General features: G+C 35.7%; 1 protein-coding gene across 1 annotated transcript; it reads left to right on the top strand.

Moving 5' to 3' along the window:
• The first annotated feature begins 548 nt into the window (after window positions 1-548).
• LOC140954591 (uncharacterized) lies at window positions 549-8,531 on the top strand. The gene is made up of 9 exons (XM_073404720.1): window positions 549-1,049; window positions 1,100-1,274; window positions 2,197-2,459; window positions 2,578-2,961; window positions 3,069-3,134; window positions 3,263-3,991; window positions 5,016-5,194; window positions 5,769-5,826; window positions 8,034-8,531. The coding sequence occupies exons 1-9, from the start codon at window positions 549-551 to the stop codon at window positions 8,529-8,531; spliced, it is 2,853 nt and encodes a 950-aa protein (XP_073260821.1).
• Window positions 8,532-17,137: the final 8,606 nt, after the last annotated feature.

Genomic DNA, 17,137 nt, shown 5'->3' with positions numbered 1-17,137 from the left:
GATTATCTATTAGGATTTGGCCAAAATGTCAAAAACCTTTTTCCAATCTTTTTTTTAAGGTCTAGATGTAGACTTTAATATTTGTGGGGTGTAAAATTACACGATAAATTACACCCTCAGGTATTAAAGATACAAAAGTGTAAAAATGCGATGCTAAAGTTCAGACTTTAGAAACGGTTAGGATTTAACTCGAATAAGGTAGAGACTCTCTCATGAAGAGAAGATCTACCTTTGAGCCTTAGAAAAGACCAATGAATAGAAACTCGACCTAGAAAAACAATCAAACAACAATGCAGCTTACTTTAGGTAGGGTGCACTGGGGGTGATGCGTCTTCCCCTTGCACAACCAGTCCCTTACTCAGACTTTCGCAGACCATAGGTTCCTAGTGACCATAATATTAGGTGGCGACTCCTAAAAATTAATCATAATTTTATAATTAAAACCAAAAAACCCTTCCCAACACATAACACACACCTCACATCAAGAGGCAAGATAAAGAGCCTTCGCCGTCGCCAGACGACGTCGCGCCCCCCCCCTCCGCGACATCATGAGTGAACAACAAGAGGAAAGTTGTGTTGTTTATGAGAGCAAAGGGCATAGGACAATTGAGTGTCCTACCATTCCAGCCTTCAAGGAAGTGCTATATGGCCAAACTTCTGATTCAAGTAATGTTAGAAAGCCATTTTCAAGCCAAGTAGGCAATCCCTACTCTGAGACCTATAATCCTGGATGGAGGAACCACCCAAATTTTGGATGGAGAAATGAGGGCTCTTTAGTACCTCAAACATTTCAACCTCCACCCCAACCATTTCATGCTCCCATACATAACACGTACCAACCACCTCATAAGAGATCCCTAGAGGATATTCTTCAACAATTCATGCAAACACAAGGAGGAATCAACAACCAAGCTTACAAAATTTCAAAGACCAGACCAATAGGAACCTTAGATGACATTCGAAGTCAACTAACCAAGTTGACTCAATCACTAAGCATTCAAGAGAAGGGAAAGATCCCAGCTCAACCAATGCCAAATCCTAGAGGTCAGGTACACATGAGTGAATCCTCACTTAGTGAACCTTCAAACCAATGAACAAGTCCAAAGCCATCACTACCCTTAGAAGTGGAAAGATTGTTGACAAAGCTATAGGTTTTGGGATTCCTAGAGGTATTGTGGAGGAGAAATCTAGGGAAAGTGAAGAGGGAATCAAAACACAAGTGACAAGTGAGAGTTTGAGTGACAAAGAAGGCGAGATAAATGAGAAAGAGATAAGTGAGAAAGGAGATGATTCAAGAAAAATTGGAGTCAAAGTAAGTGATTTAGAATTTGTTCCTAGAGCACCATTTCCCCAGAGGTTAGGGAAACCTAAACATGATCTGATGAACTCGGAAATCTATGAATTGTTCAAACAAGTGAAAATCAACATTCCACTCCTTGATGCAATTAAACAAGTTCCATCTTATGCAAAGTTCCTTAAGGACTTATGCACAGTCAAAAGGAGATTGAATGTGAAAGAAAGAGCCTTTCTAATTGAGCATGCTAGTGCCATCATCCAGTTTAAGACCCCTCCCAAATACAAAGATCCTGGTTTGTTCCTACCATTTCATGCATTATTGGAAGTCATAAGAATAGACCAAGCTTTGTTGGATTTAGGAGCAAAGTGTGAATTTGATACCCTACACTGTTTATGAACAATTAGGTTTAGGAGAAATCAAGCCTACTCAACATCACCCTTCAATTAGCTGATAGGTCCAATCAAGATTCCTAGGGTATTGTTGAGGATGTGTTGGTCCAAGTAGATAAATTCTACTTTCCTGTTTTGATTTTGTAGTGTTAGACACCGCACCTATTCAAGGTTCTAATAGCTCCCATCCCAGTCATCTTAGGTAGACCTTTCCTAGCTACATCCAATGCTTTAATTAACTATAGGAATGGGGTGATGAAATTGTCTTGGGGAATATGGACTGTGGAGATGAACATATTCAATGTCTCCAAACAAATTGTGAACATGAGGACATTAGATTAGGTAGATTTGATCCACACAATTTGTCAAGAACACTTTGGGAGAGAATGGTAAAGGATCCATTGGAAAGAACTTTAATTCATGATGAAAGACTTTATTCTTTGGAATGTGTTGATGAGGAAGTAAGAGAACTCGAGACTTATCTGGATCCAATGCCTATTATGTTAATAGGTCAATGGACCCCATCGTTTGAGCCTTTGATTTCACCCCAAGTGAAAGTTGAGGCATCTCTTGTCCAACCTTATAAACCAGAAAGGAAACCTTTACCGAGTGATCTTAAGTATGCATTTCTAGGGGAAGATGAATCATATCCTATTGTGATTTCATCAAAACTTAGCATAGAGCAGGAACAAGAACTTTTGAGAGTGGTGAAAAACACAAGAAAAGCAATTGGGTGGACAATCACTAACTTGAAAGAATTAGCCCTCTTTTATGTACACATAGAATTTATCTTGAAGAAGAGGCTAAATCTGTGAGGCAAATGCAAAGACGATTGAACCCAAACATGAAGGAAGTAGTGAGAGGTGAAGTGATTAAAACTACTTGATGCAGGTATCATTTACCCCATTTGCAAACTCAAAATGGGTTAGTCCAACCCAAGTTGTCCCTAAAAAATCTGGAGTCACGGTAGTGAAGAATGAAAATAATGAGCTAGTACCAACTAGAATCCAAACTGGATGGCGTATATGCATTGATTATCGTAAGTTGAACATGGTGACTAGGAAGGACCATTTTCCGCTTCCATTTTTAGACCAAGTGCTTGAAAGAGTAGCCGGAAGAGCTTTCTATTGTTTTCTTGATGGATACTCAGGTTACAACCAAATTGAGATTTCTTTAGAAGACAAGAAAAAACCACTTTCACTTGTCCTTTTGGTACCTATGCTTATAGAAGAATGCCTTTTGGCTTGTGTAATGCACCAGCCACTTTTCAAAGGTGTATGATGAGTATCTTTAGTGACATGGTTGGAAATTTTTTTTGGAAGTTTTCATGGATGATTTTTCAGTTTATGGGGATTCTTATGAGTTGTGTCTATTGCATTTAGAAAAAGTCCTTGAAAGGTGGTGAGGAGAGCAATCTTGTACTTAATTGGGAGAAGTGCCATTTTATGGTGACACATGCATTGTCTTAGGTCACATTGTCTCTTCAAAAGGGATAGAGGTAGATAAGTCAAAAGTTGAAGTCATTCAAAAATTACCTACCCCTAGGACTATTGAAAGATGTGAGATCCTTTTTTAGGACACGCTGGTTTTTTACCGAAGATTCATTCATTCTTTTAGTACCATTGCCAAACCATTGTGTAACTTGTTGTCACAAGATGTTCAATTTGATTGGACATCAAAATGTCAAGAAGCTTTTGAAAAGCTTAAAGGGTTGTTGACCACTGCACCAATCATGCAAGCTCCTGATTGGTCTTTACCATTTGAATTGATGTGTGATGCTACTGATTTTACAGTAGGGGCTATTTTAGGTCAAAGAAAAGATAAGAAGCCTTATGTCATTTATTATGCTAGCAAGATTTTGAATGATGCTCAATTGAATTACACTACAACCGAAAAAGAACTCTTAGCTGTGGTCCTTGCATTAGACAAGTTTAGGTCTTATTTGGTTGGATCTCTTGTTATTGTTTTCACTGATCATGCAGCATTGAAATACTTGCTCACAAAACAGGATGCCAAGCCACGTTTGATTCGATGGATCCTCCTACTCCAAGAGTTTAACCTTGAAATTCGAGATAAAAAGGGAGTAGAGAATGTAATGGCTGATCATTTGTCCCGTCTTTCAAGCTATGAGACCATAACTGATGAATCTCCAATAAATGAATTCTTTGCTGATGAAAATTTATTTTGTGCAGGTACTGTTTCCTACATTGGCTCTCCATGGTATGCTGACATAGCAAATTACCTAGCCACAAGTCAGATTCCTTCTCATTGGTCTAAACTTGATAAACAAAAATTCTTGCGCAATGTGTGTACCTTTTTTTGGGATGAACCCTACCTATTTAAATATTGCCCTGACCAAATTGTTAGGCAATGCATCCCTGATCATGAAATTCCAAGTGTTATTAATTTTTGTCATGCATTAGCCTGTGGTGGGCTTTCTCTTCCAAGAAAACCACTGCCAAGATCTTGCAGTGTGGTTTTTATTGGCCCACTATGTTTAAAGATGTCCATGCCTTTTGTGTTGCATGTGACCGATGCCAACGACTAAGTAACCTCACTAGGCGTAACATGATGCCCCTTAACCCCATTCTTGTTTTGGAAATATTTGATTGTTGGGGGATTGATTTCATGGGACCTTTTCCAAGTTCATTTGGTTACCAATTCATCATTGTAGTTGTTGATTATGTGTCTAAATAGGTGGAAGCCATTGCATCACGAACTAATGACCATTCGAGTTGTGGTCAAATTCTTGAAAGAAAATATTTTCTCTCGTTTTGGCATGCCCCAGGCTATGATTAGTGATGGGGAAAATATTTTTGTAACAAGGCTGTTGGGATTTTGATGAGAAAATATGGTGTAATTCACAAGGTCAGTACCCCCTATCACCCACAGACTAGTGGCCAAGCTGAGTTGGCAAATAGGGAGATCAAAAACATTTTTAGAGAAAATAGTCAATCCAAACCGTAAAGATTGGTCCCTACGACTAGTTGATGCTTTGTGGGCATATCGCACTGCTTACAAGAACCTCTTTAGGAATGTCTCCTTATAGGCTAGTTTTATGGAAAGCCTTGTCATCTCCCTGTTGAGATTGAGCACCGTGCATATTGGGCCATTCGACAATTTAATGACAATGAAAACGAAGTTGGCAAAAATAGAAAGCTTCAATTGGATGAATTAGAGGAGCTGAGAAATGATGCATTTGAAAATGCAAAAAATTTCAAAACATTAAGATGAAAGCTTTGCATGATAAACATATTCTTAGAAAATCCTTTCATGTTGGTCAAAAGGTTCTCTTGTATAATTCACGATTACATCTCTTTCCTGGGAAGTTGAGGACAAAATGGATTGGTCCATTTGTGATTAAATCCATCTCTGATTATGGTGCATTTGAGGTAGAAAATCCTAAGAATGGAAATGTTTTCAAAGTAAATGGTCATCGATTGAAACCTTATCTTGAAAACGTTGTGGCTGAAGTTGAGACATTGGATCTTGAAGATCCAATACCATTGTAGTATCAGAAGTAATGAGTTTTTTTTTTTTTTTTTCCTTCCATCTCTTATATTTTCTTGTTCATGCATTAGGGACAATGCATTATTTTAAGTTGGGGGGTGTGAGGTTCTTTATTTTTTTTTTAAAAAAAAAAACAATGTTTTCTTTTAGTTGTGATATGCAGGTTAAAAAAAAAAAAAATCAAGCAAGAAGTCAGCTCATGTCCAATTCAATCAGACATTCATCCTTGAAAAAAAAAGGGGGAGTATCAGTTTTCTAATCTTTATACTTTTCTTCTCTTTCTTTTTTACATTGAGGATAATGTAAAACTTAATTTTAGATATTTGATTATGTTGAATGCTTGAGATAAACCATGCTTGTTAAAAAAAAAAAAAAAACTTGCATTCGTATGTGAATGAGACTTGTTTAGGATCAACATTAAATTTTTGGATTAATTATTGTGTTGAACATTGCATGCTTTAATTTGGGATAGATAATATCTTATAAAGCAAGATATAGCATACTTTTTTTTTTAAAATTATTGAAGTACATCTTTCCTTGTAAAAAGTTGTGTGAGTTGTGTGATTATGCAGGAAAGATGAGTGTGATGCTTTACTTGTGATTATCCCTTTTGATCTAGTCCTAAACAAGGTTTAAGTAAATATAGTAATAATTATTAGACAATTAAATAAATAAATGTGTTACAAAGTTTCTATTCTACTCCAATGTTTTGAGTTGCTCAGTAACTAGGGGTATTTCATCACAAATGTTTATCTTTACGTCAAACGGCAGCTTGAAATATGAGTATGCAAAGCACTTTAAGTTTGTGACTTTGTGAGTAACCGGGTGCATTCATCACAAATGTTTGTATTCGCGTCAAAAGAGAAGTGACAACTTAAAGAAAAAGAATAAATAATATCTTCAAAATATATATATAACACACACACACACACACACACATAGATATTTCTGTAGTTTGCTACCTTGTTTGTAGTAGTGAGAAGGGAAGATTACAAGTTGAGTTTTCGCGTGAATCAATTATGTTGGTTGCATGATAAATACGATTGAATTTGGAATTTTGTATGGATGTTTGATTTAGAGAATGTGAGTATGCTTATTTTTCTTTATTTGCTATTGTGTGCACTAAGTTAAAGATACCAATGTTTGCATGATAGGTCCTTTAAGTGTGATGAGTCGAGCCTAATTATGTTATTATTATTGTTTTTATTTCAAAGGTTTTATGTTTTGTTTTGCTTGAGGACTAACAAAATCTAAGTTGGGGTGTGTGATTATGCATCAAAAGTATCATTAAGTCTTTTATTTTACATATGTATTTATTGTTTTTATTTGGGTTTTTTATAATAAGTGATGTGCTTTTTAGTAATGAAGTTTCTTTTAATGTTTCGATAGGTTTTTGGAGCTTAAATGAATTATTTCAGAAAATTAAACGTCAGAATTCGAAACAAAGAATTGAAGAGAAATTTAGTTGAAGATTGAAGCAAATCTTGGTTCAAATAAGTGCTCTAAATTTGCCCAAAAAATCAATTCTATTCCAATTCTAGAAAAGAATATCATATGATCTATTTCAAGCCCAAACTTGCCTTATGTTGTGTGCAAACTTCAACCATTAAACACTCAAGGTTTCAATGTCAATATTAGCCCAAATAATAGGTATATTTGTATACTTATTTGATGCTTAAATTCAGCCCCAAATCAGCCCCAAATCAGCCTCCAAATCAGCCCAAGCATAATCCATGATCTTACATGTCCACACAATAAATAACATTTGATTTATTTTGGGCAATTCATTGATCCAAGAGGGCAAGCACATGGATGGAAAGCTGGAGGGGACATTGTGACATTATTTTGGGTCAAAAAGAAGAAAGAGACAGCTCATAAAGGAGGAAGAAAAACGTGCACCAAAGTGTTCTTCAAGCTGGTGTGATTTGATTTTTCAGAACACCTTTCGGTGTTTTGCCCATAACGTTTGACTCAGATGTCCAAATTATCTGTTCTTTAATGCTCTGGAAAGATAACCGAATGGCCTATAAATATGTGTCTAATAGCCATCTCCAGGAGAGGCTTCTAAGAGGGTCGAATTGCTGGCCAAAGTTAGAGTCAGATTTGTGTCCGAATTTTTACTGAAATTCTGTTGTGTTCTTCTTTGTAGATTTCGGTTCTTTAGTTTGTAAAACTTATTATTTCAGTTTGATTCAAGTTATTTCATGTTTATTAAAGTGTTCTTATATATAATCATGGTTGGCTAATCTCTTTCTTGGATCCAAATCAAGGATGATGGTGATTGAGGTGAGTTCTTTAAGATATGAATGAATCTTAATGTTTATCTTCTCATTTTCTTCATGAATGTTTTATTATTGCAAAGAAATTTTAGAAATCATTTAGGTAATGTTATAATCTTGAATTTTTATGCACAAACCTTAGTTTTGGTATAGAGATTGCTTGATTCAATGTCTTACTTAATTTGAAAGTATTTGTTCATTCTTAAGCAATAATTAATCTTCATCTTTTTCAACTTCATTGTAATATCTTCCGATCTAATATCACCATCGTTGATATTAGGTTGAGTTATCTTATATATGTTGAAGAAATCACCAATACATCACCATTAAAATTGATTTGGACCAAGACTTACTTTTTCTTGTCTTTTAAAATCTATTTACACTTTTTCATCTTTGAAAAAAATCCATCAATTATTTTCAACCAAGTTATTATTAATTTAATTTCTCTTGAGTTTTTTTTTGTTGTTACCTAGCTTAATTTCCAAATCTAGCTCTCTGTGGATATGACCTCGATCTTACTGAGTTAATTGCTACATCGCACATTCGTGCACTTGCGAGTTAAAACAAGCTGATCATAAAAAACAGTCAAGCATAGATAGCCGAAGAAGGCCCTTGGAATTCCAAGTGGGGGATAAAGTATTTCTAAAGGTGGCTCCTTGGAAAGGCCTCATTCGATTTGGAGTAAAAGGGAAATTAGCCTCGAGATATATTGGCCCTTTTGAGATTAAGGAAAGAATCGGTCCAGTTGGATATCAATTAGAATTGCCTGTATATTTGGATAAGATTCATAATGTGTTCCATGCGTCATTGCTACGAAAGGCCAAAATAGACCCCTCACGGGTATTGCCACAAGTTCCTATGAAGATTAAGGGGGATCTAACCATGAAAACTAAGCCAGTCAAGATTTTAGATCGAGATGAGAAGCTGTTGAGGAATAAGAGAGTTCCCTTAGTGAGAGTATTGTGGAGAAGCTCTCAAATAGAAGAACAAACATGGGAAAGAGAATCCGAGATGAAGGAGAAGTTTCCGCACTTATTCTCTGACATGGGTACATAATTTGAATTTCAAGGATGAAATTTTATTAGGAGGGGAGAATGTAAATCCCGAGAAAAAAATAAAAAATAAAAATCAAGGCTGGATTAAATTAAAGGAAATAAACTAAACTAGAAAGAAGTGGGGGAAAAACAAATACATTTAAAGAAGATGGGGCCTAAATGCAAATAAGAATAATTATAGAGCATAAGTACTCATTTTGTCACCAAAAACAGATCTGGAGATAATGTAAAGAAAGAAAAGATGGAGTTTTATGTTTATTTTGCAAATCAGATAGAAACACCAAAATTTCAAAAAAAAAAAAAAAACCCATCCAAGATTAAGGGTTATAGGTAAAATAAACACTGGTGGGAAAGGGATTAACAAGAAGAGAAGAGGGAAGGGCCGGCTGCTATTAGAAAGAAAAAAAGAGGGATCGAAACTTTGATGCGTATCGGGTAAGGTATTCTAAACCTGCTTTTATGAGTCATTTCAAGTTGATTATGAATTGATGTCTGGATGTTAAATTATAGATTTTAGTTCTTAGACTTAAATTGAGGAAAAAGTATGAGTTGCTAAATTAAAGAACTTCATGTGATGTGTGTAAATGGAAAGGCTGACGAATCTGGACAGTTTTGTCTCTTGATTTTCAGAGAGATTTCGGGTAGGAGGATGAAAGAATTAGGATCAGATTCCTTATAGAAATTATAGTTTTGAATGTTGGCTAACTAATGAAATTGGTCTTGCTCAATTTAGAGTTATAGAACTCTAGCTATGGGTCACCAAACGAGACAGTAACAGTTCAAAAATAAGACAGTGACAGTTCAATGCCTAGACAGTAACCGTTGGACAATGACAGTTCAATGTCTAGACATAAACCGTTGGACAGTGACAGTTCAATGTCTACACAGTGACAGTTCAATGTCTAGACAGTGACAGTTCAAAAATGAGACAGTGACAGTTAAAAAACGAGACAGTAACAGTTCGGATTTTAAGTAGAAGTACTTCAAATATATGTATAAAAGAATGATGACTATGGTTGCACAAAGAATGACAATAATAATGGGTCAAATAAGAAAAATATAAAATATTTAAAAAAAATGATGACTGAAAGAAAGACTTATTGGTTGTTGATATATTTATAATAAAACATATCCTTAAGTGAGAAGAACTTATGGGATAAACCTGTGAATTTTAGGGGGGACCACAGGCGTGGGGCAACAACAACAACAATAGTAGGGGAGTACGAGTAGAGCTTCTATTACTGGTAGGTGAATCGCACCTATACTTCCTAGTTAATTTCCATGATTTATTTATATTACCAATGTGAAATGTGAATTTCTGAATGTATAGGTATTCAAGGTGAAAAGTTGTGTAAATTGCCAAATGATGAAATTATCACTAACAAATGAAATATGAGAAGTACGATTTGAGGCGTAAACTAGCATACATTTAGTGTATGTTAGGATCTCAGGTAAAGGGATCACCATGTATGGACTAGCATACATTTAGTGTATGTTAGGATCCCAGGTAAGGGGATCACCATGTATCGGCTAGCATACATTTAGTGTATGTCAGGATCCCGGATAAGGGGATCACCTTGGAATGACTCATATGAAGTGATGATAATGGTACCGGTGAAATTGGTACCGGTAATGTGATAAGCAAAAAAGATCATGTTCAATCTCATAAAGTCTAGAATGAAGGTTGAAAGTGGTAGAGGGAACAATTAATAATAGTTGGACAAGGAAGGGATTCTAAATAATAAAAAAAAAAAACTAGAAGGGAGAAGCAAATGAACTATGAATACATGTTACCTTGTTAAAATTGTTAGATGTTCGTGTTGTCATATGTATTGTAATATTCACCTTTCAATAATATGTATTTTGTTTCAGGATCATCACATGCACGACAAGAGTAGATCCTAGCTTATGTTCCCTTCTTGTAATCTAGTTTCTAGGGAGTATACCCTTGTATTTTGTAAATATGAAAATGTTTGTATAACTTAATTTGTATAATTAATGTTTAAACTTGACTGAATGAATTTAACCATGTAGTTCATATAATCATGCTTCATGCCTATGTAATTATACTTATTTATTTTTATCTATCCATAATGATATTTTGTTATATAATGCATATCGTAAATATTGTGGTTGATAAATGTGGGTATAAGTGTGGAAATTGAAAACCCAGGATGATTGGGTCGAGAATTGAGTTATGAGATGCGAGCTATTAGAAGTGTAAATAAATTCATGTCAATAACCTCGGACCTTCCAGTATATGAGGGAACTCTGTCAAATTCTGGTAGATTTTAATACGAAGACCATGAATATATATATACAAAAAAAAAATTATTATGTTTTTTTTTCGATTGACATGAGATTGTCGTTTTATCCCGAAATGGAGGATGTTATAGTTATATGATTTCCTAACCTTCTGTTATATGAATATTGACCTCTCTTGGCCATACGTATTCATTTTATCCCCACAAATGTTTTTCTTTATAACAATTTAGTACTATATTCACTTTTCATTTCATTTATTTCACTATTTTTATCTTGATTTAGGTTTCTTTAATTTAATTTAACCCATTTTACTATTGGTTAAATTTCTTCTATTTTAATAACCTAGAAAAAATTATAATTGGGAGTTTACATTCCTTCCTCATAAAATTTCATCCTCGAAATTTTAAAATTCATACCTATATGTGCAAACAATTTCTGAATTTTTTTTCATCATTTTATACTTTCGTATCCAAGTTTCTTTTGCAATTTGAAACTCTTTCATAATTTTTATTTTTTTCCGACAACACTCATGACACCAGCCGTCATGTTTAATCTTGTTTCAACTATCAAATTTATCATCCTTTACTATTGTAAATCAACATGCAACATAAACAAATAAAATTTTTGGATGTATTAAAATCTTCAAAATATAAAAAGGTGAGGTGGTAAACACCTACTTGTTCCTCTTAATGGTCCCGTTCTGCTACCTTGAGGCCCCGTAGTCGATGTCTCTCCTACTCCATACAAGACCAACATTTAATATCATTCATTCCCCTTTTCAATGTTTTCTTATCAACTAGCAAGTATCATTATATGATTTCATGCAAGTTTTTCATATCTAAATTAGGTCATTATTTCATGTTCACATAGCCACCTGTTAACCCGAATTGTGCAAACTTTTTTAAGCTAATTTCTTAACCTAATGTTGTGAACCGTAGCGGAATTTAATGGAATTCGCAACCCCAAGATCAATGTAATCCAAGTTTGTTAAGATTTGAATGAGCTTATCACAATGGAAGACTTGCTCCAAGGCAACAAGACTAGAAACCAACTCGATCACAACACCTACACTTGAAGACGAGCAAAAGAAGTATAAATTCACAACAAAGAATGGTCAATTCTTTGAAGAGTTGAAAGTTCAATAAAGAACCAAGTTTGAGCAACAAAAACTCGGCTACAATGCTGAAAATATTATCAAAAGTCTGCCCTAAAATTATTCCTAAAGAGTATTTAAACTCCAAGCCAAAACCCTAGTTTTCTTAATGGGTTTCACATAAGCCCAATTTAAATAATAATCAACCCAAGCTAAAACTAGCCCAAACTAATTAAAATAAAAAAAATAAATAAGTCTAAGACCCAAATAAAATGTCTCCTCTTAAAATAAATAAAGTTTGATAACCTAACTAATTAAATAAGATAAGTTCGTTGTTTCTGCATTCTTGTCTTGCAGCAATAAAAGCCCAACTTACAACGAATGATTCTCTCTCGTATTAATGAGTTAGAAGGCATGCCATATACCGTTAGAAATGTATGGAAGTATAGTTTCCATCCCAATAGAATCACATTAAAATTCTATATGTAGCTTAAGTTATGACCCAAAGAGTAATGAAAGGTCAAACTATTTAAATCTAGTCATCTTCTCCCAATCCTTGTGTAATGGTCTTGGTTCCACCAACAAACCCCTCTTGAACCTGAATCAAATTAATCAAGGCTTGCTCTTTATTATTAGAAATCCTCTTGAAATCCACCTTAGCTCATGTATCTTAAAGAAGTCCATTAAAAGCTTTTTTGAACTTCTTAGCCCTAAGCCTAGTAACCAGACCAACTGGAGCCTCCAATGGATCCTTTAATGGTTGGATTGCATCATCCCCTCTCTCCTTAAAAGGATTCAACCTCATATCATCACCTACACTAAATAAAGAAAGATCAGAGACATTGAATGTATCACTAACACTATACTCACTCGGTAGATCCACTTTATAGGCATTATCATTAATCCTTTATATGATCTGATATGGACCATCTCCTCGAGGCATAAATTTTGATCTTCTTTTTTCAGGAAACCTTTACTTCCTCATATGCACCTAAACCCATTCACCTGGTTCAAATCTCACCAATTTTCATCCCTTATTGACTTTGTTTGCATATTATTCATTCTTCTTTTCAATCTGTTGCCGAATCATTGCATGGAGATCTTTTACCACCTGTGCTTTTTTATTACCATCAAGACTAATCCTTTCATCAACAAGTAAAGGAATCAAATCTAATGGTGTCAAAGGGTTAAAACCATACATAGTCTCAAATGGTGAATAATCAGTAGTAGAAAGCACACTACAATTATATGTAAATTCAATGAATGGCAAACAATCTTTCCAATTTTTAAGATTCTTTTGAATGATAGCCCTTAACAATTGAATCAAATTATGGTTAACAAGGAGAGAGAAACACTCCCAGTGTAGTGAGAGAAGCAACCGTTCGGTGCTTGTGTCCTTCCCTCTCTGGTCACCATTTATCTTCTCCTGTCCCAAACTCTTTCTCGGTTAACATGATGAAATTAAAGGCTAAATCCACAGCTATTCAGTCTGGCCAAGGCGATTTTAAGCTTCAATCCAAACGACGCCCTGCCCTACGCATGACTAGGGTTCAGTCCACAAGTTGTTCACCGGCGCAATCCCCATCTCCGACTTCTATTCCACCTCATTCCAAGGTTGCTTTTGCTGATTTTGTACATTTCTCCAGTGATACTAGGGTTTTGTCCCCTCGTAGGAAAAACCCAAGTCAATGTCGAGCACCCCTACTTCTTCTTCCCACTGTCACTCTTCTGGTGATCATTCCTCTAATTTTGTCGTGAACTCAGACCACCATGAGATGAGTCGTGGTATGGCCAAAGCTAGTAGTTCTCAACCTTGCTCCAAACAGGTTGCCCGTTCAGCTCAGGGTCATCCTTCAATGCCAAGCCCTACTGAAAGGGTCCCCCTAGCAATCCTGGTGATAGTCACACCTCAAGCTAGCTGTAACCAAGTCCCTCTAACTGGTTCAACACCAGGTACATCACATTCCCCTTCTCTTTTTCACTTCCCTGATTTTGCTTCCTCTGTTGTATGCCATATTTAGGGTGAGGATGTTAGTGAACCAGTTGATAGATGGAAATTTTGTTTAGTAGGCTATGTGGCTGGAAAGTTTCCTGGGTATTCTGCTATGCAAGCTTTTATTAACCGTACATGGTAGCATAAAGCCAATTTCTCTATGCATGATTCGGGTTGGTTGATCTTTGATTTCTCTTCAGAATCAGAAATGTTAGATGTTCTAGGGGCGGGACCATATGTTATATTTGGTAGGCCTCTTGTTCTTCAAATCATGTCTGATTTCTTTGATTTTCGATTCAATAAGCTCACTACCATGCCCACATGGGTGCGTTTCCCTAATCTGCCATTACGTTGCTGGAATCATTGAAGTAGATCTTTTTTCTGATTTGCCATCCACTGTTACTGTGCTATTTTCCAATGGCAACACTTTGGTGTAGCAACTGGTGTATGAGTCTCTGCCACACTTTTGTAAGCAATGTAAGTCTCTTGGACATTCCATACTTACTTGCACCAAAGGTCATGCCCCACGCAATAGAAAGAGGTCCCATGACAATTTAGCCTGCTCAGCCAGTTCTAGTCCATCTGCAGAGACTGCTGCTTTTGAAAAGCAAGATCCATATTGTGCAGGACCTTTTATTAATCATAGGGAGGATCCTATGTCCACAGAAGTTGCTGCAGTAGATCCTCCAAGCACCCAGCCTCATGACCGCAAACGATCAAAAGCTGATGGTTCTGAGTCCTCAGATTCAATTCCTGGAAAGATGGCCGCTGCATCTAAACCAACTAGGAGGCAGTATCTCATTCGTAGTAAAGCAGCTGCCACTTCTCGTATAGGGTTGCCCAACTCCCCTACTGTATCTTTCCAGTTACTGCATAGCTCTGATAGCTCTGCCCCATCCTCCATCTTCTGATGATTGTATTTCTGTTTAGCAGGCATCCCTACTGGTAGGCGCCTGCCTGGGACTTTTGACTTATGCATTTAATTTGCTGGTTTGCTTGATGGTTGTCATTTTGTTTCTGTTTATAAGGACTGTGGGGAATTTCCTTCCTTTTGTACAACTTCTTTGCTTGATGCTTGTTTACTGTTGGATATGGCTTGCTTGTTGAATCTGGTTTGGCCTAGTGGGAGTATGTTCCCCTACGCTTTTTGGTCTGCATGAGGGTTGTTCATGCCTTTTGTAGCCGGATATGGCTTGTTTATTAATGCTGATCTTTAGATCCTGTTTGGACTAGTGGGAGTATGTTCCCCTACACTTTTTGCTCTGCATGAGGGTTGTTCATGCCTTTTGTAGCCGGATATGGCTTGTTTATTTATGCTAATCTTCAGATCTTGTTTGGACTAGTGGAAGTATGTTTCCCTAAGCTTTTGTTACTCTGCATGAGGGTTGTTCATGCTTTGGCTTTTTGGATGCTTGGTAGGTATTGGATCCGTGTATAGGGGATCCTTATGGCTTGCTTGTGTTGGGGAGACTGTCCCAACAACTACTCTCTGTAAATTGCTTAAGTTTGTTCAAGGGAGTTTGTTCCCTTATGCAGGCATAGTTCTGCTGAGTTCCAGCTTGTACTACAAGATTATCTTGCTCCTTTTTTTATCTATAAAATTCTTACATTTGATAAAAAAAAAAAATTATGGTTAACAACTTCAGTTTGGCCATTTGTTTGTGGATGATAAATAGTAGAATATAAAAGTTTAGTTCCTAACTTACCCCACAAAACCTTCCAAAAGTAACTCAAAAACTTAACGTCTCGATCAGATATAATGCTTCTAGGAAGACCATGTAGCCGAATGACCTCTCTAAAGAATATGTCAGTTATATTTGTTGCATCATTAGTTTTATGGCAAGCAATGAAATGTGCCATCTTAGAAAATCTATCCACAACAACAAATATATAATCTCTCCCTTTCCTAGACCTAGGTAGACCTAAAATCAAATCCATAGAAATATCAACCCAAGGTTTCTTAGGAACAAGCAAATGTGTGGAGAGTCCATGAGGCACTACCCTAGATGTAGCTTGTCTACATGTTATACACCTATCACATATTCTTTACACATCTCTTTTTCATATTAGGCCAATAAAATGCTCATACAGAACCTCTAAAGTTTTAGTGATTCTAAAATGCCTTATTAAACCTCCCTTATATGCTTCCCTCACAAGCAATTCATATAGAGAACATTTAGGCACACATGATTTCTTTTCCTTAAATAAAAATCCATCATGACTAAAATATTTATTCTTGGTTGAAACCTTACATGTGTCATATATAGCACCAAAATCATGATCATCAAGATACAACTCCTTAATATACTCAAATCCTAGCAATTTAGTATTAAGAGTATTAAGAAGAACATACCTTCGCGACAAGGCATTAGTGACCACATTTTCCTGATCTTGCTTGTATTTAGTCATATATGGAAAAGTTTCAATAAACTTAACCCACTTACCATGTCTCCTACGTTAACTTACCTTGACCCTTTAAATGTTTCAATGATTGGTGATCAATATGTATGACAAACTCCTGGCCATAAATAATGTTGCAAAGCCCTTCACTACTGCTACAACTTTTTATCATAAGTGAGATAGTTAAGAGTTGCACCATTACGTTTCTCACTAAAATAAGCAATGGGCTATTTTTCTTACATTAGAATAGTTCAAATACCTATTCCTGAAGCATCACATTCAATCTAAAAAACTTTATTAAAATCAGGTAAAGATAGTAATGGTGTCAAAATCAACTTTGATTTTAACAACCTAAAAGCATTTTCTTGTTCTTCTCCCCACTTAAAACCTACAACTTTCTTAACAATTTCAGTCAATAAAGAGGCTATCGTACTAAAGTCTTTAATAAATCTCCTATAGAAACTAGCCAAATCATGAAAACTCCTAACGTCTGTTATGGATTTTGGTATAAGCCATTCTTGAATAGCTTTAACCTTAGCCTCATCCATCTCTATACCTTTTGCACTAACCACATATCCAAGAAAAACAGTCATCCATGCAAAAGTCACACCTTTTCAAATTAGAATATAAGGACTCTTTTCTAAGCACATTGATTAGTACTTAAAAGTGCATTTTTATCAATGCTTTATATCATCATTTTGCACTTGAAATTATAGCAACAACGAAGAAGTCTGAATATGTCCTACAGCCCATACATTGTTCAATGTTCAGCCCATATCTCAAGTTCTAGAAGTCCAAATGACCTCAATTTTTTTTTTTGGAAAGCTGAGACAATTTCCTAGAATTTTCATGAGTA

The sequence above is a fragment of the Populus alba genome, chromosome 1 (assembly GCF_005239225.2).
Source record: "Populus alba chromosome 1, ASM523922v2, whole genome shotgun sequence".
NCBI classification, from domain to species: domain Eukaryota; kingdom Viridiplantae; phylum Streptophyta; class Magnoliopsida; order Malpighiales; family Salicaceae; genus Populus; species Populus alba.
Note: the sequence above shows the minus strand (reverse complement) of the source record. Positions and strands in the feature narration are given on the sequence as shown.

Coding starts and splice junctions, on each gene's coding strand:
- LOC140954591 (XM_073404720.1), top strand. CDS start 549: ATGAGTGAACAACAAGAGGAAAGTTGTGTTGTTTATGAGAGCAAAGGG. Junction 1,275..2,196: donor GATAAATGAGAAAGAGATAA/GTGAGAAAGGAG, acceptor TTATGTTAATAG/GTCAATGGACCCCATCGTTT. Junction 3,135..3,262: donor GGGAGAAGTGCCATTTTATG/GTGACACATGCA, acceptor ATCCTTTTTTAG/GACACGCTGGTTTTTTACCG.